The 22,637-nt window shown below is 61.2% G+C and overlaps 4 protein-coding genes across 4 annotated transcripts; 2 read left to right on the top strand and 2 right to left on the bottom strand.

The window, feature by feature from the left end:
- Positions 1-592: 592 nt before the first annotated feature.
- LOC309601728 (putative ATP-dependent RNA helicase DDX56) lies at positions 593-5,254 on the bottom strand (the record flags this gene model as incomplete). The annotated part of the gene is given in 13 exon segments (XM_082334893.1): positions 593-718; positions 771-860; positions 939-1,012; positions 1,131-1,225; positions 1,324-1,440; positions 2,010-2,132; positions 2,603-2,802; positions 2,806-2,847; positions 3,105-3,195; positions 3,867-4,040; positions 4,129-4,292; positions 4,690-4,839; positions 5,187-5,254. Coding segments are annotated over 13 exon segments (1,512 nt in total). The 5' UTR covers positions 5,253-5,254.
- Positions 5,255-5,577: 323 nt separating this feature from the next.
- On the bottom strand, positions 5,578-7,456 carry LOC309601669 (transmembrane emp24 domain-containing protein 4-like). Its single transcript, XM_082334834.1, has 5 exons — positions 7,293-7,456; positions 6,913-7,013; positions 6,163-6,288; positions 5,917-6,063; positions 5,578-5,844 (listed from the first exon to the last, which is right to left on the bottom strand). Exons 1-5 carry the CDS (start codon positions 7,441-7,443, stop codon positions 5,695-5,697), a joined length of 675 nt encoding a protein of 224 aa, XP_082190960.1. The 5' UTR covers positions 7,444-7,456; the 3' UTR covers positions 5,578-5,694.
- Positions 7,457-8,166: 710 nt separating this feature from the next.
- On the top strand, positions 8,167-9,426 carry LOC309601727 (interleukin-36 receptor antagonist protein-like; the record flags this gene model as incomplete). Its single annotated transcript, XM_082334892.1, has 4 exons — positions 8,167-8,276; positions 8,365-8,453; positions 8,531-8,643; positions 9,217-9,426. The coding sequence occupies 4 exons, from the start codon at positions 8,167-8,169 to the stop codon at positions 9,424-9,426; spliced, it is 522 nt and encodes a 173-aa protein (XP_082191018.1).
- An 8,278-nt stretch (positions 9,427-17,704) lies between these two features.
- On the top strand, positions 17,705-19,410 carry LOC309601726 (interleukin-36 receptor antagonist protein-like; the record flags this gene model as incomplete). Its single annotated transcript, XM_082334891.1, is given in 5 exon segments — positions 17,705-17,795; positions 18,422-18,577; positions 18,659-18,783; positions 19,230-19,369; positions 19,371-19,410. Coding segments are annotated over 5 exon segments (552 nt in total).
- Between the last annotated feature and the right edge of the window lie 3,227 nt (positions 19,411-22,637).

Below are 22,637 nucleotides of genomic sequence, written 5' to 3'. Positions count from 1 at the left end.
GGTTCAGGGCCAGCAGGCAGTCTTGGACAAGCTGCAGCCCCCCAATAAGATGCTGTAAACCCGATAAGATGCCTCAGCGGGCGATTATGGGCACCCTGAGGGGTAACACCTGCCTCGCACACCACAGGGCAGGGCTGGGCAAGCCCGGGAGGCACCTGGCCAGGGCAAGCGGGCAGCAGACAAGCAAGTGCCAGCCAGGCATCATCCGAGTTACGGTGCCAGCCCTGGGGTGAGACATGCCGGGCTGCTGGGCTCACGGTGATGTCGGTGCAGGGCTGGCAAGGCGCCTGAGGGGACCTGAGCCCCCAAAGCTGGCAGTGCCACCCCCCCACTGTGTCCTTGCCCCAGTTTATATCCCCGGTACAGCCTTGGCCTTGATAAGGGGGGGCGATAACACCCGGGCACCTTTGCCCAGCATCAGCGGGAGACGCTGCTTCCCACCTGTGCATCACCAACCTTCCCCTGTCACATAGCCGGCAGGGGCACCGCGTGCAGCCCAGCAAGGAGAAACGCCCGGCAAGGAGATGGCACAACATAGTGCCCAGCTGGCACAGTCCGTTGACACCTTTTTTGGGCACAGCCACCCCATGGGTTATGGCATAGAGGAGATACCAGGGTGGGCACAGTCTGTGGGGTGCCAGGAGGGCAGCGCAGCCGGGCGCTTGGCATGGTGGCAGGCATACTTGAAGCTCTGCAGCGGGTTGCTGGTGCCGCGGGACTGGAAAAGGAGGGAAAGAAAAGCAGCGTCAGACTCCCTGGCAGTGAGTTACCTTGAGTTTCTCCGAGTTGAGCAGCTCATCCTTGATCTCTCGCAGCTGGGCCTCCTTCACCGCCTGCTTGGTGACAGAGCACATGGCGTCCTGGAAGGACGTCAGAGCCTGGCACGCCCCCAGCCAGTGCCACTGGCACCCCCCCAGTGTTGCCCGCTGCCCACCTACCTGGCAGCTGTAGCACAATGCCTTGATCTCCTCTGTGGAGAACTTGTAGGGCTGCAGCATCGACTCGCCGTTCTCTGGGGACACACGAGGATGTGTGGGGTCACCCCCACCCTCGCTCCCAACACCCCGCACTCCCCCAACATCCCTTGGCATCCACTGCCCCCCCCCAAAGTGACACGGGGTCCCCCTGACCTCCAACAAGCGCGTCCTCAATCTGGGCCAGGATGTCCTGCTCCTCAGGCAGCGCAAAGGTGAGCACTGTGCCAGGGTTGTTGGCACAGGCTGTCCTGTGGGCATGGAGGGGACACTGTGGTGGGACACCCACCCGAGGGGGCTGCCAGCCACTGTGGGCACCCCCATGTCCCCCTGCCATGTCCCCATGTACCTGCCCACACAGTGGATGTAGGACTCAACCATCGGTGGCACATCGAAGATGATGACAGCGGCCATGTTTTGGAAGTTGATGCCCCACGCAACGCCGTACTCCGGGTCCTTGCCCTTGCTGGGTTAGGGGGGACACACACGAGATGTTGTGGTGGCTCAGGGACCCCCAAGGACACAGGGAGACCCCAGGCAAGGGGACATCTGGGACACAGACACCCACGTGGGCACAGGGACACTTGGAAAAGGGATCCCCGTGGGTACGAGGACACTCTTGGGTGTGAGGACATGCTGGGCACCGACACCCATGCAGGCACGGGGACACCCTGGGCATGATGACCCCAGAGCCATGGGGATAGGGCAAGGAGTCCCCCACAAAGAAGGGGACACGCTGGGCACAGGGACCTCCCTGGCCATCCACACCCGCACAGGCACAAGGCATAAACACCCCCAGGCAAAAGAAACCCCCCACACACACACCTTGGGGACATGGCGGGCACAGGGAACCCCCTGGGGACAGGGACATCCCCATGGGCACAAGGACCTCCCCTGGGCACAGGACCCTGTTGGGGACAGGGACACCCCAGGCAGAAGCACCCCCATGGTTCTGGGTGACCTTCCCTGGCCTGAGCCCTCCCCAATCGCAGCGGGACATTGCCCTGGTGACACAGTGGCACCCACGGGGCTCACCTCTGGGCAGCACCCTTGCACTTCTTGCGTGGGGGCTGCTCTGCGGGCACTGCTGGCGCCTCCTCGTCAGTGGCCACGATGTAGTCATAGATGCCCCGGTTGAACTGGGTGATGACGTGGCACCTAGGGACGAGGCGGGTACCCGTCAGCATCCCTGCCGTGGGCACCCCTCTTTGGTGTGTCCCCCCACCCCAAACCCACAGGTACCCCTGCCCTTCCTCCACAAGCACCCTGCACCCTCCTGGGACCCCCGGGTGTCCTTACCCCCACGGCACCCCAGTCGGAAGCCCCCCACGGGCATTTCCTCTTGCAGCCCAAGGGCATCCTGTCTCCCTGGGCACCCCTTAGCTCACCCAGGACACCCTCGGGCACCCCTTGTCCCCACGGAGCACCCTGCCTTCCCCCCACCCGAGGCTGCCCCTCGCCTTCTTCCACAAGCCCCCAGCAGTCACCTTGCTTCCCGGGGCACCCCGTCACCCCCTGGGCCCTTTGTGGGTATCCATGGGCACCCCATTTTCCCCTTTGCCCTCCTCTGCATCACCCCAGGGGTACCCCAAGCCAGCTGGGCACCCCACCATCCCCTCAGGGGTTACCGGGAGCAGGCAGGCAGCTCGAAATTGAGGGTGCAGGCGGGGATGCCAAACTGCTCGAGGAAAAGCTTGAGGCGGTAGCAGCAGGCAAGGGTGCCCACGAAGAGCAGGGCCCGGCCCCGCAGCAGTCTCAGCTTCAGCAGGGTGCAGAGCAGCAGGAACTTTTCCTCCTCGGTGCTGCAGCGCACCACGAATTGCTGCAGTTAGGAGCTGCCCGGTAGCTGGGGCTCTGGCGTGCACACCGTCACCTGCATCCATCACGGCAGGGTTGGGGGGACATGGGCACAAAGCTGTTGTGCCCCCCCCAGTGCACCCCAGCATCCACCATACCCCATATGTCCCCTAAAACGTCACCCCGTGGGTGCTGCATTCCCATGTCCCAGTGTCTCCCTATCTCCGTGCCTGCTCCAGAACCCCCAAACCTCCCCTGGGATCCCCCAAACCTCCCCCCGTGTACCCCCCAGACCCCCAAACCCGCCCCTGTGCCCCCCAAGTGCCCGCTCACCAGGTTGTGCAGCACCAGCTCCTTCAGGGCCTCCACAGCGGGGCTGAAGGTGGCTGACATGAGCAGCACCTGGTAGATCTTGGGGAGGTGGCTGTGGGGGTGTGGGGGGGGGCTCAGCACCAGCCCCCGTGGCTGGGGGTGACGAGGCCCCCCCAAAGCCCTTGGCACCAGACCTGGTGATGCCCAGGTCCCCCCTCTTGAGCCCCACGGTGCCCCCCAGCCCTGGCAATGCACCCCAAACATCCCCTAGCTCTGCAAGTGCTGCCCTGTGTCATCCTGCCCCGGCTGTTTCCCTCAAACCCTGGGCTGTGCCCCCCATGTCCTCCAGCCCCAGCAGTGCCCCACAGCCCTGGCAGTGCCCCAAAAACCCTGGCTGTGCTCCCCATGTTCTCTAGTTCCAGCAGTGCCCCTCAAACCCTTGGTGTCCCCCAAACCTCTAGCTGTACCTCCCCCAAACCTCTAGCTGTACCTCCCCCAAACCCTCTAGCCCCACAGCCCTAGTAGTGCTCTCAAACTCCTGTCTGTGCTCCCCATGTCATCTAGCTCTAGCAGTACCCCACAAACCCCTAGCTGTGCCCCCCATATTCTCCAACCCCAGCAGTGCCCCCCCCAGCCCTGGCAGTGTCCCCAAACCCTCATAGTACCCCCAAACTCCAGGCAGTGTCCCCCAAACCTTCAGTGGCCCCAAATCCCTGGCTGTGCCCCCCAGCCCTGGCTGTGCCCCCCAGGTCCCTGTCCCTGCCCCCCTGGGGTACCCCTCACCACAGCAGGGACTTGATGTCCTTGCCGAAGCTGAAGGAGAGCAGCAGGTTGGCCTCATCCAGCACCAGCAGCTCCAATGAGTGCCACAGGCTCAGGCTGCAGGCGCTAAGGTGTGCCAGCACCTGCGCCGGCATGCCCACCACCATGTCCAGCTTCTCCATCAGCACTGGCCCGGCGACACACCGCATCACTCACCTCTGCCGTCGACCCCCAGCTGCCGGGGGGACCCAGGCATCCGGGGCGGGGGGGGTAAGCTTACCACTAGGTGGCGAGATCGGTCTGGGTGCAGAATTCAGCCACTTGCATGTCGGGGGCGTAGAAAGCCACCAGCTGCCACAGGCTGCACACCACCTGCTGCCCCAGCTCCTTGGAGGGTACCAGCACCAGTGCCCGTACTGCCTGCACCACCACCGAGGGTGCCTGCGCCTGCCTGTCTGCCATCACCATCAGTGCACGGGCACGGGAGAGCTGCCCCGGCGTCCCGCGGAGCCCAGCCCTGCCCACATACCCCACAGTGCCCACATGCCCCCCCCTGCTCAGCACCCAGCCCTGCCCCACCGTGCCCATCTGTGCCCCATGCCCTCCAGCACCTACCTGGCCCGCACTGCCCACCCATACCCGATACCCCACAGAGCCCGTATGCCCCATGGCACCCACCCCTGCCTGCACATCCCACAGTGCCCCCGTGCTCCCCAATGCCCCACAGAGCCCACGTACCCCCCGGTGCCCCCCCAAACCCGATACCCCACAGCACCCACCCCACCTGATCCCACACACCCCGGTGCCCTCCCCGCCCCGCCCTACCCCCCACCGCCCCGCTCACCGTCTTGACGCGCAGGAGGTGCTGGAGCAGGGGCAGCCCGTACGCCCCCGTTTTCCCGAAGCCGGTCCTGGCCCGGGCCAGGAGGTCGCGGCCCTCCAGCACCAGGGGAATGGCCTCGGCCTGGATGGCCCAGCCCAGCTCCGCCACCGCCTGCGGGGACCGTCACCTCGGGGGTCGCAGCCGGCGGGGCTCCCCAGTGCCCCCCCCCGTCGCAGGGGGGTACCCACGGCCAGCCCCCTCCCCGCGGCGGGGGGGCCCAGGCCTGCGGAGCAGCCCCACCCCGAGGGACCCCTCCGTCCCCAAAGGGACCCCGGTGTCCTAGCCCCCCTCCCCACCGAGGGACCCGAGTCCTGGCCCCCTCAGGGCCTCCCCCCCCACCTACAAAAAGACACCGGCATCTGGGCCCCTCAAAGCCTCCCCCTCGCCCACCGTGAGCCCCCCCGGCCGAGCCCACCCCCAGGTGCCCGCAGCCCACCGTCACCCCCCTCCCGGCGCACCCGCAGCAGCCGCCCGTCCAGCCCCACGTGCTCGAAGCCCGGCGCTGCCTCCACCTTCACCACCATGTTGGCCGCCCGCCACCGACTGCGCCTGCGCGCTCCACCCGCGCCCACCGACACTTCCGCAGCGCGCCCGCCAGGAGAGCGGGGGAGAGGGGAGGCCGGCAGCCGCCGCGCCGCCCCCTGGCGGTGGAGGACTGAGCAGCGCTCTCGGCTACTCGGAGTGGGGGCGGGGCAGCCCCGGCCACCTGGGTCCCTCCGTCCCCGGTCCTTCGGAGGCGAAACGCACCGCGGACCGGCAGCCGGACGCCTGAGCCCCCTGCCCGGCTTGATGCCGCCCCTCCAAAAAAAAGCACCAAAAAACCCCCATCAGACCCCCAAAATCCTTTATTTTCCCCTCATAAATGCTGCTGCGGGGGCTGGCCCCCACCCTCCCCGATGGCAGACAGGGTCCCCCCCGACCCTGCCTGCCACCCCCGGGGCTGTGGGAGCCCCCCCCGGGGCGGGGCTACACCAGCTTCTTGGCCTCGAAAAAGCTCTTGAGGTGCCTCATCTGCCAGATGCCGGTGAGGATGAGGATGATGGTTTGGGCGATGGACCACCACAGCACCCGCTGGTTGGTGCTCTCGCTCGTCATGCGGAAACGTTCCTCCCGGTACTGTCGGCCAAAGAAAAGAAAATAAAGGGGAGGAAAAAGAGGGGGTTCAGCCCCCCGGAGCCCCCTCCTCACCCGTTGGTAGTTTTGCTCCTTCTGGATCTGCTCGACCTGGTCGAGGAGCTGGCGGGCACGGAGCTGCAGCTCCGTCAGTTTGTCCTTGGCGGCGATTTCGGGGTAGTTGTTGGTGTGTTCGCCCACCTGGATGTCCAGGTGCACCCGCTGCGGGGAAAAGACAGGGCAGGGAGGGATGTCAGGGGACCCCTGCTGCCGCTGACACCCCCTCATGGGGTTTGGGGGTGTGTGTGTGTCCCCAGTTACCAGCTTGCCACCAGCAAAGAGCGCCATGCGGGTGGAGTTGGAGTGGAGGCAGATCTGGTGCTCGCCTGGCGTGTGGGAGGTGAAGGTGAAGCGGCCTTCAGAGCCGTACTGCCGTGACAACACCACCTGTGTCAGGATGCGGCCACTGTCACCCAGCGCCCACCTTGGGGGGACACCGAGACAGCCCCCGTGTGTCCCACAGACCCCCTGCCCCAGCTGGCGAGGGACCCCATGCTCCCCAGGGACCCCCTGCCTTTGTCAGGGGGACCCCATACTCTCCAAGGACCCCCGCCCTTGCTGGGGGGGGACACTGTGCACCCCAGGGACCCCACGCCCAGGCTGGCAGGTGCTCTATGCACCCCAAGGACCCCCTGCCCCAGCTGGTGGGCACCCAGGGACCCCCCCTGCCCTAGCTAGAGTGCACCCCACATACCCCAGGGACCCCACACCCAGGACAGCAGACACCTCATGCACCCCAGGGACCCCCTGCCCTGGCTGGAAGGCACCCCAGGAACCCCCCAACCCAGCTAGCAGGCACCCTAGGGATCCCACACCCAAGCTAGCAGGCACCCCATGTGACGTAGGGACCCCCTACTCTTATTGGTGGGCACCCTATGCTCCCCAGGGACCCCATGCCCAGGCTGGTGAGTGCCCAAGCCCCCCCAGGACCCCACCCCCGGGACGGTGGGTGCCCCGAGCCACCACGGGGACTCCCACCCCCAGGCCGGTGGGTGCCCCGGGGCCGCTCACCTTACTGTCGGGGTCCTTCACCTCCACGTGCATGCCCAGCCCCGGGGTGGAGGGCAGGAACGACTCCGACTGCTTGTCCCACAGCTGCGTCCGGTAGTTCCCTGGGGGGCGGCGGGTCAGAGCGGGCCCAGCACCCCCCAGCCAGGCCCCCCCGGTCCCGTTACCCCCCCACCCCCGATTCCTGTGGGTCTCTCCTGCCTCTCCCCACCCCCGTCGTTCCTGGGGGCTCCCCATTGCCCCCCCATCCCTCCCGGTGCCCGGAGGTCCCTAACGTTGCCCCCCCCCGGTGCCCGGTGGTCCCTCCCGTTACCCCTCCCGGTCCCCGGTGATCACCTCGCCGCCCCGCCCCGGCCCCCGACGGCCCCTCCCGCGCCCCGCACCGATAACCATCGTCTCATCCGGGATTTCCTCGATAAAACAACGCTTCTCGGTCTCGCCGATGTGGAAGTAAAGGCCGTGGGCGCTCCAGGCCGCCAGCACCAGGGCGGCAACCGCCGCCCGCAGCGCCCCGCCGCCCGCCATGGTCCGCATCCCTCCGCTCCGCCCGCGGGGGCGGCACTGCGCACGCGCTACGGCATCCCCTCACAGACTGCGCATGCGCAGTGCGCCTGGGCAGGGGGAGCATGCGCAGCTCCCTGTCCGCGCACACCGCGCATGCGCCGCCCGCCGCCGGCCACTCAGCGGTCCCCACGCTACACCTACGGGTGCCCGCTGGGCTCCTGCCGGCGGCGGCGGCCCGCGTCGCTTCACTGCGCATGCGCCTCCCGCCACGATGACACACGCATGCGCAGCGCGCCCCGCCCGGTGGCGCAGCAGGGAGGGCGTCGCCCCCCCAGCTCTAAGGTTGACAGTTCGAGCCCCGCCTGGGCCAGCTCCGAGGGGCCCGGTGACCCCCGGGCGTGTCCCGGTGTTTCCCCCCCGGGGCAATTGGCCCCGGTTGCCACCCCCGGTCGTGCCGAGCCCTCCGGCGGGGAGGAGCCAACCCTTCACACCCCGCCAGCAGTGTGGCAACACCACCGCCAACCTCCTTCCTTCCTTCCTTCCTCCCTGCCACTGCCCCGGGGCTTGGCGGGTGGGGGTCCCATGGGTGAGTGGGTGACCGGGACCCCCCCGGGGAAGGGCCCCGGCGAGGCGGGAGGGAAAGCGGAACCGTGGGGACGATTGCGCCACTGGCAGCTCCCCGCCTCCGCAGGCTGGAAATTTTGGGAGGGGTTATAAAGGCAGGGGGGCGTGGGCGGTGGGCATCGGGGTGCCATGGCGTGCCAGCCCGCGCTCACTCTCACCCTCCTCTTCCTCTGCGCAAAGGCTGAAGGCTTTGCCCTCTGCCATGCGCCCGCCCTGCAGATCACAGTCTTCCAGTATTGGTAAGTAGGGTGGGGGGAGCACCCATGGGTGACATCTTGGGGAGGGAGGGGGTCAGGTTGCTGGGGTGGGCACCACTGTCCCCGGCAGGATTTGGGATGACAACCAGAAATCGCTTTACCTGCGCAATGACCAGCTGGTGGCCGGGCACCTGCAAGGGGCCAATGCTGCCCTCGAAGGTGAGATGGGGACACGGGGGGGGGACATGCGTCGGGCATGCTCTGATGGCCCCGCGTATGTGTCCTCCCCACCACAGAGAAGGTGTTTTGGGTGCCCAACTGTGCCTTCAAGCCCGTCATCCTGGGCATCCAGAATGGCACCCACTGCCTGGCCAGCTCCCCCACCAGCCAGCCCACCCTTCAGCTGCAGGTCAGGGGACACCACGGGGACAGGAACACCAAAGGGATGGGGAAGCCACAGGGATGGGGATGCCATGGGGATGGGGATGCCATGGGGATGAGGACACCATGGGGACGGGGACACTGTGGGGATGGGGTTGCCATGGGGTTGGGGATGCCACAGGGATGGGGACACCATGGGGATGGGGACACCATGGGGATGGGGACATGAAAGGGATGGGGACACTGTGGGGATGGGGATGTCACAGGGACAGGGACACCACGGGGACACCATGGGGAGGGGACTCATGGGGCTGGGGACATCATGGGGACAGGGACGCCACAGGGTTGGGGACACAGCAGGGACAGGGCACATGGGGATCATGGGGCTGGGGCATCACAGGGATGGGGACACCATGGGGAGGGGACACCTGGGGACAGGGACACTGCAGTGGTGGGGACACAGGGATAATAGGGATGGGGCATTGCAGGGATGGGGACACCACAGGGCCGGGGACACCGCAGGGCTGGGGACCACTGCAGATGCAGGTAGCATGGTCACCCCATCTCTGGGGTGACGTTCCGGCGCCGGTGCCTGCCGCAGGACGCCGACATCAGGGAGCTGCCCCACGCTGGGGTGGCCTCGGCCACCTTCACCTTCTTCCGCTCCTACAAGGACAGGCTGTGGTGCTTCAACTCGGCCGCCAACCCCAGCTGGTTCCTCTGCACCTCGACCCATGGCCACCAGCCTCTGGGGCTCTCCCGGCACCCCAATGCCACCCACCTCCTTGACTTCTACTTCCAGCTCTGCTGAACCCCCTCGTCCCTGGGGACGGCGACATCTCCCACCAGGGACAATGACATCCCCCCAGGGACGGTGACATCCTCACCCCAGGGATGGTGACATCCCCCAGAGACAGTGACGTCCTCACCCCAGGGATGGTGACATCCCTGGGAATAAAGATGCTTAGGACACCTTGGTCCCCGTGGCGTGGGTGGCAGCAAGGAGGGGGGGACAGGGCAGGGCAGGGTGAGCGGTGGCCCTCGGTGCCTGCGTCATTGCGGTGGGATGGCCGGTGTTGTGTTGCGCCACCGGCTCGTTAGGGACAAGGATGGGACATCCCCAAGGGGGGTGACACAGCCAGCCGGGCTGCCCCATAGCTGGGCGCCTCCCGGGTTTGTCCTCTTCCTAGATTTGGTGGTGGCAGACGCCTCCTGCCCGGCACGCCCCAACTGCCGCTGGCACCGTACGGTGTGGCCTGGCACAGCGTGGCCTGGCACGGCATGGCAGGGATGGGGCACGCAGGACTGTGGGGATGGGGCACACAGGCACTGTGGGGACAGGGCACGTGGGACCTCAGGGACGGGGCACACGGGCACCATGGGGACAAGGTACATGGGACCATGGGGATGGGGCTCACAGGACAACAGGGACAGGGTACACAGGACCATGGGGACAGGGCACATGGGACCATGGGGACAGGACACGTGGGCACCATGGGGATGGGACACAGGGGACCATGGGGACAGGGCTCACAAGGCCATGAGGATGGGGCACACAGGACCTTGGGGACATGGCTCACAGGCACCGCAGGGACAGGGCACATGGGACACACCAGTATCTTGGGGACAGGGCACAGGGGGCATCGCAGGGACCATCCATGGGGCACACAGCATCACAGGACAGGGGACACTGCAGGAACAGCAATGGCAGGGGGCACCTGGGTACCATGGGGATGTGGCACAGGGGGGCATCCCAGCCACGGTGACCACAGGCATCATGGGGGGGGACACACGAGGGACACAGAGGACAGAGGGATCAGGTGGCATTTCACCATCGCTCCGCATCCCCGTCACCCATCCTTCCACTGTGCCAGCTCCCGCCCAGCCCAGCTTGCTCCCATACAATTAGGGGGGCGGGCTCTGCCCCCCCCCCGCCTGGCCCTATAAGAGCCACTGTGTCCTCGTTTCAGCTGGGATAGAGTTGATTTTTTCTTCCTAGTAGCTGGTGTAGTGCTGTGTTTGGGATTTAGGATGAGAATAATGTTGATAACACACTGATGTTTTAGTTGTTGCTAAGCAGTGCTTACACCAGTCAAGGACTTTTCAGCTTCCCATGCTCTGCCCGGTGCACAAGAAGCTGGGAGGGGGCACAGCCAGGACAGCTGACCCAGACTGGCCAAAGGGCTATGCCATACCGTATGGCGTCATGCCCAGTATATAAACTGGGGGAGTTGGCTGGGGGCAGCGATCACTGCTCGGGGATGGGCTGGGCATCAGTCGGCGGGTGGTGAGCAATTGTAGAGTGTATCACTTGCTTTGTAGATTATTATTGTATTATTACATTATTATTATTATTATTATTATTATTATTACTACTACTACTACTACTACTACTACTACTACTACTATTCTATTTCATTTTACTTCAATTATTAAACTGTTCTTATCTCAACCCACGAGTTTTCTGACTTTCACCCTTCCAATTCTCTCCCCCATCCCACCGGGGTGGGGGCAGTGAGCGGGCGGCTGTGTGGTGCTTAGTTACTGGCTGGGGTTAAACCACGACAGTCCTTTTTGGTGCCCAACGTGGGGCTCGAAGGGTTTGAGATAATAACAGGTTAACCAGAGTGTATTAAGGAATTTTATCTGTTAACAGTGGCCGGTCATAATATTGATTCATCTGTTCTTGGTATTAGTCTACCTGATCTGCACCATGCCCTTGTTTTTGCTGTGCATGTTAAAGATTGGTGTTGGTTTTTGCAGTTTGCTGTGCTCTGCAGTGATTAGTGATGTTTTGCCTGGGAGACTTGTTATTAAAACACTGACCTTGAGCTTTATCTGGTATTTGGGTTCTGTAGTGAAGCCATTACTGTACTTCGGGTACCACCTCATGGAGACAATTAGCAATTATACCTCTTCCTCTGAGAGGTGTTTTTATGGAGGAAATACAGAATGGCACCTTGGCTGCCTTCTTCTATGATGTTTCCTCCTTCATTACAACACCTTTTCAGTATTTTGAACATCCTTGGGTAGTTAAGATACATCCATTGGTAGTTCTTGGGAATAGTGTTTCGGTTTTGTCTAAGGTTAATAAGCAGCTTAAGAATATCATCCAGAGATCTGCCCCAAGGCTGGATAGTTATGAGTGGCAGGGTGTGTGGGAGAGTATGGGCAAGTACCTAGGACGGTGGGCCCCTCCAGTGTTTTGGAACTTCACCCCTGAGCAAGTGCAGAATCCTGAAAAACTAGTAGGACATTTGGAAAAAGTATGCTGTCACCCTGGCAACTCCAGAGAGACACAAATCACTGCAATGTGCTGGGGCCTGGCCCATGCTTGCTGAGCCCTATTCAACACTATTCAGAACCCTCAAGGGGAAGAGAAGGTCTCTGGATCTGATGACAAAATGACAGGCACTGCGGCTGTGCTAGCCCCTGCGCCAGCCCCCACGGCTGCGCCAGCCCCCACAACAGGCACTGCAGCTGAACCAGAGAACCAAGCCGTGCCAGTATCACTTGCCCCTATACAGAAGAAAAAAATACACAAGAAAATCAACTCGTTTAGTAAGGGCTGATGATGAACCAGAGCCATCACAAGAACAGGAGGAGGAAGAGGCAGAACCCACAAATGAGATGGTAACCACCCGATCCCTGTCCCTGAGTGAGCTGCGAGATATGCGAAAAGATTTCAGTCGTGGTCCAGGCGAGCACATCGTCACCTGGCTGCTCCGATGCTGGGATAATGGGGCCAGTAGCCTGGAATTAGAGGGTAGGGAAGCCAAGCAGCTGGGATCCCTTTCTAGGGAAGGGGGCATTGACAAAGCAATTGGAAAAGGGGCAAAAGCCCTCAGCCTCTGGAGGCGACTCCTGTCAGGTGTGAAGGAAAAGTATCCCTTCAAGGAAGATGTTATATGTCACCCAGGCAAGTGGACCACCACGGAGAGAGGTATCCAGTATCTGAGGGAATTAGCTGTGCTGGAGGTGATTTATAATGACCTGAACAACGAGCAGTTATCCAAAGATCCAGATGAAGTCCAGTGCACACAACCCATGTGGCAGAAGCTTGTACAGAGCGCACCATCATCGCACGCAAACTCTTTGGCAATAATGACCTGGAAAGATGAAGAAGGACCAATGGTGGATGAAATGGCTGGCCAACTCCGACAATACGAAGAAAGTCTCTCTTCCTCCCTACGGGCCTGCATCTCAGCTGTGGAGAAACTGCCTGACGTGCTAGCTGAGAAATTATCCCGGGAGTTCCAGCGATTCAAAGAGGACATGTCCTACTCCTCACCTGTACGGACCAGTATCTCAGCCATTAGGAGTAAGCATCCCTCTGCTCAAGAGAGAAGATATAGTGGATACACACCATGGGCCACCCTGTGGTTTTATCTGCGTGACCATGGAGAGGACGTGAGAAAGTGGGATGGAAAATCTACCTCGACCCTAGAGGCACGGGTACGTGAGTTGCAAGGAAAAACAACTACAAAAGGGGGTTCTCTCAGGAAAATTGCTGCTCCAGTTTCCAGTGAGCGGTTCCCCAGACAGAGCAGAAGGGCTGATTTTGCTTCTGATCTTAATAAAGGGATTTTTGATTCGCATTGACAAGAAGTGAGTAACAAATGCTATGACCAGGACTAGAGGGGCCCTGCCTCCAGCCAGGTGGAGGAAAGGGACAACCGGATGTACTGGACTGTGTGGATTCGATGGCCTGGCACATCAGCCCCACAGGAGTAGAAGGCTTTAGTAGACACCGGTGCACAGTGTACCCTAATGCCATCAAGCTATGAAGGGGCAGAACCCATCCGTATTTCTGGAGTGACAGGGGGATCCCAAGAGCTGACTGTGTTGGAGGCTGAAGTGAGCTTAACCAGGAAGGAGTGGCAACAGCACCCCATTGTGACTGGCCCAGAGGCTCCGTGCATCCTTGGCATAGACTGCCTCAGGAGAGGGTATTTCGAGGACCCAAAAGGGTACCGGTGGGCTTTTGGCATAGCTGCCTTGGAGATGGAGGAAATTAAACAGCTGTCTACCCTGCCTGGTCTCTTGAAGGACCCTTCTATTGTGGGGTTGCTGAGGGTCAAAGAACAACAAGTGCCAATCGCTACCACAACAGTGCACCGGCGGCAATATCGCACCAACCGAGACTCCCTGATTCCCATCCATAAGTTGATTCGTCGACTGGAGAGCCAAGGAGTGATCAGCAAGACTCCCTCACCCTTTAGCAGTCCCATATGGCCAGTGCGAAAGTCTAATGGAGAGTGGAGACTAACCGTAGACTATTGGGGCCTGAACAAAGTCACGCCACCACTGAGTGCTGCCGTGCCGGACATGCTAGAGCTTGGTGGGGCTCCGGAACACCTGCAATACATTGATGACATCATCGTGTGGGGCAACACAGCAGAAGAGGATTTTGAGAAAGGGAAGAAAGTAGTCCAAATCCTTCTGGAGGCCGGCTTTGCCATAAAACAAAGTAAGGTTAAGGGACCTGCAAAGGAGATCCAGTTCTTAGGAATAAAATGGCAAGATGGGTGTCGTCAGATCCCAATGGATGTGATCAACAAAATCACAGCCATGTCTCCCCCAACCAGCAAAAAGGAAACACAAGCTTTCTTGGGCACTGTGGGTTTTTGGAGAAGGCATATTCCAAATTACAGTCTCATCCTAAGCCCTCTCTATCAAGTGACCCGGAAGAAGAACGATTTCAAATGGGGCCCTGAGCAACGACAAGCCTTTGAACAAATTAAACAGGAGAGAGTTCGTGCAGTAGCCCTTGGGCCAGTCCGGGCAGGACAAGATGTAAACAAATGTGCTCTACACTGCAGCTGGGGAGAACGGCCCTACCTGGAGCCTCTGGCAGAAAGCACCAGGGGAGACTCGAGGTCGACCCCTAGGGTTTTGGAGTCGGGGGGATACAGAGGATCCGAGGCTGGCTCTACTCCAACTGAAAAAGAGATATTGGCAGCCTATGAAGGGGTTCGAGCCGCTCTGGAAGTGGTTGGTACTGAAGCACAGCTCCTCCTGGCACCCTGACTGCCAGTGCTGGGCTGGATGTTCAAAGGGAGGGTCCCCTGTACACATCATGCAACTGATGCTACATGGAGTAAAGTGGGTGGCACCGATCACCCAACGGGCTCGAATAGGAAACCCCAGTCGCCCAGGAATCTTGGAAGTGATCATGGACTGGCCAGAAGGCAAAGATTTCGGAATATCGCCAGAGGAGGAGGTGACGCGTGCTGAGGAGGCCCCACCGTATAATAAACTGCCAGAAAATGAGAAGCAATATGCCCTGTTCACTGATGGGTCCCGTCGTCTTGTGGGGAAGCATCGGAGGTGGAAAGCTGCTGTATGGAGTCCTGTACGACAAGTTGCAGAAACTGCTGAAGGAGAAGGGGAATCAAGTCAGTTTGCAGAGGTGAAAGCCATCCAGCTGGCTTTAGATACTGCTGAATGAGAAAAGTGGCCAGTGCTCTATCTCTGTACTGACTCATGGATGGTGGCAAATGCCCTGTGGGGGTGGTTGCAGCAATGGAAGCAGAGCAACTGGCAGGGCAGAGGCAAACCCATCTGGGCTGCCGCATTGTGGCAAGATATTGCTGCCCGGGTAGAGAACCTGGTTGTAAAAGTACGTCACGTAGATGCTCACGTACCCAAGAGTCGGGCCACTGAAGAACATCAAACCAACCAGCAGGTGGATCAGGCTGCTAAGACTGAAGTGGCTCAGGTGGATCTGGACTGGCACCATAAGGGTGAATTATTTCTAGCTCAGTGGGCCCATGACACCTCAGGCCACCAAGGAAGAGATGCAACATATAGATGGGCTCGTGATCGAGGGGTGGACCTGACCATGGGCACTATTGCACAGGTTATCCACAAATGCGAAACATGCGCTGCAATCAAGCAAGCCAAGCGGTTCAAGCCTCTCTGGTATGGAGGACGATGGCTGAAATATCAATATGGGGAGGCCTGGCAGATTGATTATATCACACTCCCACAAACCCACCAAGGCAAGCGCCATGTGCTCTCCATGGTGGAAGCAACCACTGGATGGCTGGAAACATATCCCGTGCCCCATGCCACTGCCCGGAACGCTATCCTGGGCCTTGAAAAGCAAGTCCTATGGCGACATGGCACCCCAGAAAGAATTGAGTCAGACAACGGGACTCATTTCCGAAACAGCCTCATAGACACCTGGGCCAAAGAGCATGGCATTGAGTGGGTACATCACATCCCCTATCACGCACCAGCCTCCGGGAAAATTGAACAATACAATGGACTGTTAAAGACTACACTGAGAGCAATGGGCGGTGGGACATTCAAACACTGGGATACACATTCAGCAAAGGCCACCTGGTTAGTCAACACTAGGGGATCTGCCAATCGAGCTGGCCCTGCCCAATCAAGGCTTTTACGTACTGTAGAGGGGGATAAAGTCCCTGTAAGTGCACATAAAAAATATGCTGGGGAAGACAGTCTGGGTTACTCCTGCCTCAGGCAAAGGCAAACCCATTTGTGAGATTGCTTTTGCTCAAGGACCTGGGTGCACTTGGTGGGTGATGCAGGAGGATGGGGAAGTCCAATGTGTACCTCAAGGGGATTTGATTTTGGGTGAAAATAGCCAATGAACTGAATGGTATGATGTTAGTTGCTATATAATACTGGATGTCATCACTTCTGTGATTACTATGTGCCATATCAACAGTATACAGTAAGAATCACCCAAATTAATGAAGAATGAACTTTGAGGAAACTAAGCAAAGTGCAGCAGTGATGGAACCAGAACTGGCTTCAGCATGCAACAATCCAACACCACACACCATCTCTCCTGCCCTGAAGGACTGTTATGATGGATGAAGCCCAAAGTCATGGACTAAATGAACTCAACAAACATTTTAGAGGGATAACCCATAGACTAAGGAAATTATATCTCTGTGTGTGTGTATATATATGTATCTCTCTCTCAAAAGACTGGAAAAGTGGTGGTGATTAATTGGAATGTATTGGAAAGTGTAAGACCTGGGCGTGATGTATATGGTATGAAATAAGGGGTGGATACTATCCTGGTTTCAGCTGGGATAGAGTTAATTTTCTTCCTAGTAGCTGACATAGTGCTGTGTTTTGGGTTTAGGATGAGAATAATGTTGATAACACACTGATGTTTTAGTTGTTGCTAAGCAGTGCTTACACCAGTCAAGGACTTTTCAGCTTCCCGTGCTCTGCCAGGTGCACAAGAAGCTGGGAGGGGGCACAGCCAGGACAGCTGATCCAGACTGGCCAAAGGGCTATTCCATACCGTATGGCGTCATGCCCAGTATATAAACTGGGGGGAGTTGGCCAGGGGGCAGCAATCGCTGCTCGAGGACGTGCTGGGCATTGGTCAGCGGGTGGTGAGCAATTGTAGAGTGTATCACTTGCTTTGTATATTATTATTGTATTATTACATTATTATTATTATTACTACTACTACTACTACTACTATTCTATTTCATTTTACTTCAATTATTAAACTGTTCTTATCTCAACCCACGAGTTTTCTGACTTTCACCCTTCCAATTCTCTCCCCCATCCCACTGGGATGGGGGCAGTGAGCGAGCGGCTGTGTGGTGCTTAGTTGCTGGCTGGGGTTAAACCATGACACACTGTCACCCGGAGTGGGGAACATAACCCAGAGGACATGAGACAGGATTTCAGAAGCTGACAGATTTGCAGGTATCACTGGGGATGGAGACAAGCTGGGTTCTGCTTGGGCAACATTCTGAGGGTGTTCACTCTGGAGCCTACTGACAACTAGGAGCCTATTGGCAACCGGGAGACCAGGTGCATTGGGGGGGGATCCCCCACCCACATCACCCACGCACTACCCTCTCTCCTGCGCAGGCTCAGCCATGTCCCACATGTCCAGACCTGCCTTCAGGTGAGCGGTGACAGGGTAGGGCCGGGGTTGTCCCTCCCCTCGTACCCGGGGCCTGAGTCACCCAGCATAGCATCCGCCCTCATCCCTCTCTCCCACAGTCCCCCCGAGCTGCAGCGGGGACGAGGGTTCCCAGGGACACCCAGAGCAGTCCCAGCCTCACGGGCACCCGTTGGGTGTCATGGAGGGGCTGAGCACAGGGACCGGGGATGCTGTGGAGTCTGTCATCAACCCCAACATGGTGGCCTTGTTCGAGGAGTTCCTGGGGAAAGGTAGAGCCCAGCAAGCATGGGGGCCCTGTCCCCACGTGTCCCCTGTGTCCCCACCTGCTCCCTGTGTCCCCGTCTCCATGTCCCTGTGTCCCTGCGTCTATCCGTACCCCCACATGCCCATCACACCCATGTGCCCCATCCCCATGCCCCCCATCTGCACATTCCTGTGATGCCCACATGTCCCTGTGTCCCCCTGTCCCCATGCACCCGTGATGCCCATGTCCCCCACCCATGTCCCGTGCACCCATGTGCCTCTGTTCCTAGTTCCATGTGCCCCATCCCTGTGTCCTCATGTCCCCGTGTCTCCTAACCCCACGTGCCTGTGATGCCTACATGTCCCTGTGTCCCCATGTCCCCACATGTCCATCATACCTGTGTCCCCCATGCCCACATCCCCCATCCCCATGTCCCTGTGATGCCCACATGCCCCCATGTCCCCATGCACATCTGACACCCCCTGTGCCCCCTCCCCATGTCCCCTGTCCCCCATCCCCACATGCCTATCACTCCTGTGTGCCCCATCCCCATGTCCCCATGTGCCCCAATCCCATGTCCCTGTGATGCCCCATGCCCCCATGTCCCCACACCCCCATGATGCCTCCCTGTGTCCCCATGTCCTCTGGCAGAGACCTCGGAGGAGATGACAGTGTCCTCGACGAATACACAGCCCCGGGCGCAGCCCTACCACTACGTGGTGCGGGACATGGAGCTGAAAGGGCTCTGCCTGCACAACAGGCACCTGGTGGCCACCAGCCTGCAGGGTGCCAACACCGCTCAGGAAGGTGGATGCCCTGGGTGGGGTGAGGGTGGCACCCCCACCCATGGGTGCTCCCACCCACCTCATCCACCCCCTTTCCTTGTAGAACCCATCAGCGTGGTGCCCAACCGGCATCTGGAGCGCCGGCGCTGTCCCCTCATCGTGGGCATCCGTGGTGGCACCCAGACCCTCTCCTGCGGCACCAGCCCTGAGCCGCAGCTGAAGCTGGAGGTGAGCATGGAGGGTGTCATGGTGGGGGGCACCCTGGGGTGGGGCACCCAGAGGTGAGGCATCCCGAGGTGGGGCATCCCAAGGTGGGTCAACTCAGGATGGGTGATGCAAAGTGGGGGCACCCTGGGGTGGTGGATGTCCAGAGGTGGGTCAACCCAAGGTGGACAACCCAAGGTGGGGCACCCAGAGGTGGGGGCATCCCAAGGTGAGGCAACTCAAATTGGGCAACCCAAGGTGGGGGCACCCTGAGATGGTGTCATCCCAAAATGGTGTCACCCTGAGGTGGTGAGGCCCAGAGGTGGGGGTTCCCCAGGGTGGTGTCACCTCATGATGGCATCACCTGGAGATGGGGGTTCCTTGAGATGGTGGCACCCAGAGATGGTGGCACCTGGAGATGGGGGTTCCCTGGGACAGTCCCAGTGGTGACACCCCCCACCCCATGACAGGAGGTGGGGCTGCTGGACCTGTTCTCGTGGGAGGCCTCCTACAAGACCTTTGGTGGCTCCATGCACACCTTCGAGGCGGCCGCCTTCCCCGGGCTCTTCCTCAGCACTGCCCCGGGGCTGGGGGAGGCGCTGGCCCTGGCCGCCCCCCACTGTCACCGCCTTCTACCTGCGTCACAAGTGACCACGGCACCCATGGGGGGGGGGGGGGGCACCCATGGGTGGGGGTGTCCTCCCCGCTGTCAGCCCCCCGGGTGGGGGAATAAAGCGTTGGTGTTTGTCTCAGCTTGTGGTGTGTGGTTTGGGGAGGGGAAGGGGGCAGGATCGGGCCCCGTGGGGCAGGATCAGTCCATGGAGGGGCAGGATCGGGCCATAGCGGAGCCGGGGCCGGTGGGGGGAAGGGGGCGGGGGTGAACACGCCCCGCGCCGCGCGCCGGCAGTGCCGGTAAGGGAAGGGGAGGGGAGGGAAGGGGAGCGGGGGACACACACACGGGCGGGACCCCCGGGGGGTTCTCTTAGCCCGGGGGGGGCGCGGGGTCCCCTTGGGGCCCCCCAGAGCCCTCAGCGCTCCCCAGGGCACCCCCCGGCCCTGGAGGGTCCCCAAGCCTTGAGGGTCCCCCCAGAAACCCTTGGGGCCCCCCACCCCTGGGGGCCCCCCTAACTCTTGGGGTCCTCCATGGCCCCCGAAGGTCCCCCACGGCTCTTCTGGAGCCCCCACATATCTCTGGGTTCCCTCCACCCCTTGGGGTCCCCCCACCCCTTTGGGGTCCCCCCTACACTTTTTGGGGTCCCCCAACCCTTGGGGATCCACCCAGCCCCCCAAAGCCCTCTATAAGCTTTGGGGCTCCCCCCCACCCCTTGGGATCCCACCCCCCAGAGCCCCCTTACAAGCCTTTGGGGTCCCCCCCACCCCTTTGGGGTCCCCCCCACACCTTTTGGGGTCCCCCAACCCTTGGGGATCCACCCAGCCCCCCAAAGCCCTCTATAAACTTTGGGGTTCCCCCCCACCCCTTGGGATCCCACCCCCCAGAGCCCCCTTACAAGCCTTTGGGGTCCCCCCCACCCTTTGGGGTCCCCCCACTCAGAGCCCCCTTACAAGCCTTTGGGGTCTCACCCCTTGGGAACTCCCCTTGGGGTCCCTGGGGTGCCCCCTGCCCCGGGGGGGGGGTACTTGGGGGGGGCACAGGGTTTAGGGACACTCCCCCCAATGCTGCAGGAAGACACCCCCTTGGGTGTCTCCCCCCCACTTGGGACAGGGGTGCTGGCGTGGGGGGGGACACGGGTGGGTGAGCTGTGACACCCCCCCTCCCACACCACTATGGTGGTGGCTTCTCTGATGGCCGCTATGGGGTTGTGCTCCACGGCGGCCTACATGGGAGCGAGGTGTGGGGCGCGGCATGGGGCGCGGCGTGGGGCGCAGTGTGGGGCACAGTGTGAGGTTCAGCCCCACAGCTGGGGAGGTCGGTTGGGTGCCCCCCCCCCTGCTCCCATCCTCCTTTCCTGTCCCGGCAGGGCCGGAAGCCGTCGGCGGTGGTGGTGACGTGGGTGACGTGGAGGCCGTGACGTGGGGGCTGTGGGGTGACTCGGGGGAACAGGACGGGGTGCGGGTGCTGGGGTGCGGGTGCTCGGCCCCCACCCCTGCCCAGAGGTGCCCACCCTGACCCCCTCTCCCCCAAAGGCTCTCCCTCCTCCTCCTCCTTCCTCCTTCCATCCCTCCTTCCTACTCTGATCCCTCCCTCCTTCCTCCTCCGTCCCTTCCTCCTTCTCTCTCTCCCACCTCCCTCCTTCATCCCTCCTCCATCCTTCCCTCCCTCCAACCTCCCTCCTTCCCTCCTTTCCTCCCTCCCTCCTTCTTCCTCCATCCTTCTTCCTCTCCCTCCTTTCCTCCCTCCTTTCTTCCTCCATCCTTCCTTCCCTCCCTCCCTCCTTCCTTCATCCCTCCTCCATCCTTCCCTCTCTCCCCCTCTCCCTCCCTCCCTCCTTCCCTTCTCCCTCCCTCCTTCTTCCTTCATCCCTCCTCCATCCTTCCCTCTCTCCCCCTCTCCCTCTCTCCCTCCTCCCTCCCTCCCTCCTTCCCTTCTCCCTCCCTCCCTCCTTCCTTCATCCCTCCTCCATCCTTCCCTCTCTCCCCCTCTCCCTCCCTCCCTCCCTCCTTCCCTTCTCCCTCCCTCCTTCCTTCATCCCTCCTCCATCCTTCCCTCTCTCCCCCTCTCCCTCCCTCCCTCCCTCCTTCCCTTCTCCCTCCCTCCTTCCTTCATCCCTCCTCCATCCTTCCCTCTCTCCCCCTCTCCCTCTCTCCCTTCTCCCTCCCTCCCTCCTTCCCTTCTCTTCTCCCTCCCTTCTCCCTCCCTTCTTCCTCCATCCTTCCTTCCCTCCCTCTCTCCCTTCCTCCTTCCTCCATCCTCCATCCCTCCCTCCCTCTCCCCTTCTCCCGCCCAGGCGGGTGCAGGAACCCCACCCACCACCCCTCTCCTCCTGCTCCCCCCCGCAGGTCTGACCCATGGCCATGGGGCCAGGCACCGGGACGCCAGGCAGGACGGGCAGCTGTCTGCACATGGTGAGCAGGCAGCCGTAGCGGTGGGCACTGCGCCATGGAGCCGATGGGCACCCCTGCCACCACCACCACCACCCCCCCCGGGGTCCTGGTGGCACAGGATGCCATCGTCTTCTCGGGGGCGGGTGGCAAAGGGGTGCCCCCCCCCTGGCGTGGCACCCAACATGGCACCCAGTGTGGCACCCACCAGCACCGACGTCTTCTGGGCCAGCCTGGTGCGAGCCCAGCTGTGCGTCTGGGAGCTGCAGGGAGCCATTGAGGGGCAGCCAGACGGCGGTGACCACAACCGAGCACCCCAGGACGGCCAGCACCATGGCCACAGGGCCACAGCCGGGAGTGCAGCCATGGCACGGAGCATCTCACACCAGTGGCATGGTCCTGGGTCTACAGAGGAGAGCATCTCGCACCAGCACGTGCCCATGGATGGGAGCATCTCACCCAAGTTCATGCCCATGGATGGGAGCATCTCACACAAGCACCAAGGCCATGGATCCACATACGAAAGCATCTTCCACGTGTCCACAGGTGGGAGCATCTCACACAAGCACCATGGCCATGTGACTACAGATGGGAGCATCTTGCCCAAGTTCATGCCCATGGATGGCATCTTCCATGAGCACCAAGGATCCACATGTGAGAGCATCTTCCACGTGTCTACAGGTGGGAGTGTCTTGCCTGAGCATGTGCTGACAGATGGGACCATCTCACCCAAGTCCATGCCCACGGATGGGAGCATCTTGCATGAGCACCAAGGCTGGGGATTCGCATATGAGAGCATCTCGCACGTGTCCGTGGGTGGGAGCGTCTCACACAAGCACCGTGGCCATGTGCCTACAGATGGAAGCATCTCGCCCAGG

Source organism: Platalea leucorodia (assembly GCF_965183815.1).
Source record: "Platalea leucorodia genome assembly, chromosome: W".
In the NCBI taxonomy this organism is placed as follows: domain Eukaryota; kingdom Metazoa; phylum Chordata; class Aves; order Pelecaniformes; family Threskiornithidae; genus Platalea; species Platalea leucorodia.
This window is presented reverse-complemented; position numbering and strand designations above follow the sequence as displayed.